Here is a 2,246-nt window from a genome sequence, read left to right on the forward strand (position 1 = left end):
TGTAAACTAAAGAACCCAAACCTAAAAAAAATTCTAAAAATTAATTTAACATATTTTAATTGTGTAAAATAGAGTAAAAATGAAAATATTCAAAAAATGTATTTTTGAAAAGGAGTATTCAAGAAAAGGTATATCTAACAAATTCTCTTTTTTTTTTTTTTGTAAATTTTCATGATATCATATTTTGGTTTATATTTTAATTTAAATTATTGTAAATTATTAATTTAATAATTAAAAAATATTACAGAAATGAGTGAATCAATTAATGTATTAATTTTAAATTTTATGTTTTGTTACTAATGTTAATTGATTTATTAAAAAAAAAAATTGTACTGAGGTGGAGGAAAGAGAAGAGAGAAACGCATAGATAGATAGATACTCTTTTAATCCCGGCCCATAGTTTGATAATAAAGCCCATTACCGATCGATGAACGCGATATGGAAAACAGTTCATCATCATCCCTCTTTATCTTCCGTTGAATCTTCGTCTTCTTCGTTCAGAAATCGGAGCGAGAAGAACCATAGATTTACCTCAAGTTAGGTTTTTCTTCTGCTGGGAATCTCCAAGCTCTTTCACATAAATGCTAGATATCGTCGTTGAGAATAGACGAATTGGGTTTTTTTCCTATAAAGCTTCGAAATTTAGGGCGATTTCTGGGTAAAATCTGTGAAAGAATCAGAGAAATCTAGGGTTTTTTTTTTTAATTTTTTCTTTTCGTATATTTGATATGAAGCCACACGAGGATTGGGTTTCTGAATCATGGACTGTGGATTGTGTTTGTGGTGTGAATTTTGATGATGGTAAAGAGATGGTTGATTGTGATGAATGTGGTGTTTGGGTTCATACATGGTGTTCTCGTTATGTTAAAGGAGATGATTTGTTTGTTTGTCACAAGTGCAAGATCATAAACAACAATGATGACATCGAATTGTCCAAGTTACCACCGGTTACTAAATCAATTAGAATGGGGAATGTATCTACTCAGACTCAGAGTGAGACTGTTCCAATATTGAAGCCTTGTTCAGAGATTCCAATTGAAGAAAGGGTTCATGTACAAGGAGTCCCTGGTGGTGATTTGGCTCTGTTTGAATGTGTTTCGTCTGTTTTTAGTCGTCAGCTTTGGACTTGTTCTGGTTATGTGCCTAAGAAGTTTAGTTTTCAGTATAGGGAGTTTCCTTGTTGGGATGAGAAGGAGGATGGTAAGGGAAAGGATGCTAGGAATTGGAGCTCTAGAGACATTGAGATTAAACATTCTCATCAGAGTGATGTTGACAAAGAGAAGAGCTTGCTTCTTCGTTTGAGTACAAATAAGCGGAGAAAAGATTTGCCTGGAGCCTTTGAAGACCGGGCAAATAAGAAGGTTAGAGTTGCAGATAAAGAGGAAGATGGTGATAAGAAAGCAGTTTTGTGAGCAGAACTTATCACTGTTCTGCCTTTACAAAGCTGTAACAAGGCTTTGATTTGGATGTGTCTCACAGCCAACATTTCTTATTTTTTTATAGAAACTTAAGTTTATTTTTTTAATTACTAGTATTTCGACCCGCTATAAGAAGCTCAGGAGGAAAAAGATCCACAGGGGAAACTGTTTTTAGAGAACCCATTGATAGAGTGTACTTGCTATGAAGATTGGTGGTGATGCAGCCGGTAATGTTGCTGTTGAATGCTTCAGGGAACAAAGATTTATGAGGTATTGAGGTTCATACACGCAATGTGGATAAGGAGCAGATATACGCAACTAGTGATCCCTCTGCTTTAATTTTGGATAATTATCATGTTGTCAATGTTTAGGTTTCTAACTTTTTTCACTGGTATTCTTAACTATACTAACAGTTGTAGGATACTCAACATCCAAATTTATGCAATAAAAAAAAAGTGAATGTTCTATCTATTGTCGATCTCTTGGTATAACTTTTTTTTGTAGGTAAAAATAACCAATAAAGAGCAAGTAAAGCCTTGTCAATCTTAGTCCCTCGAAGGCTGCACAGACTTGACAACGTTGCACAAGGAATGCAAATATATGAATCCTCACCTTGATAAATTTCAAATGATCAGAAATCTCTCACACGTTGAAAGGCAGCATTACACTAAAAGGGCCTGATTTCTTCTTGTAATCCAAAAACATCTTCTGAGGAATATGAAAAGGCTGCAAAGCATTGGTGAGACTTCCGAATTGTTTTTGAAATATGAGAGCTCTTGAAGAGCCAATCCTCTCTTGGCTGCTAAAAACGCGATAATTTCTAGGAAT

General features: G+C 34.4%; 1 protein-coding gene across 1 annotated transcript; it reads left to right on the forward strand.

Moving 5' to 3' along the window:
* The first annotated feature begins 413 nt into the window (after positions 1–413).
* On the forward strand, positions 414–1,889 carry LOC104720710 (uncharacterized). The gene has a single exon (XM_010438588.3). The coding sequence runs from the start codon at positions 729–731 to the stop codon at positions 1,410–1,412; it is 684 nt and encodes a 227-aa protein (XP_010436890.1). The 5' UTR covers positions 414–728; the 3' UTR covers positions 1,413–1,889.
* The last annotated feature ends 357 nt before the right edge of the window (positions 1,890–2,246 follow it).

This window comes from Camelina sativa, chromosome 2 (genome assembly GCF_030686135.1).
Source record: "Camelina sativa cultivar CO46 ecotype springtype chromosome 2, ASM3068613v1".
In the NCBI taxonomy this organism is placed as follows: Eukaryota; Viridiplantae; Streptophyta; class Magnoliopsida; order Brassicales; family Brassicaceae; genus Camelina; species Camelina sativa.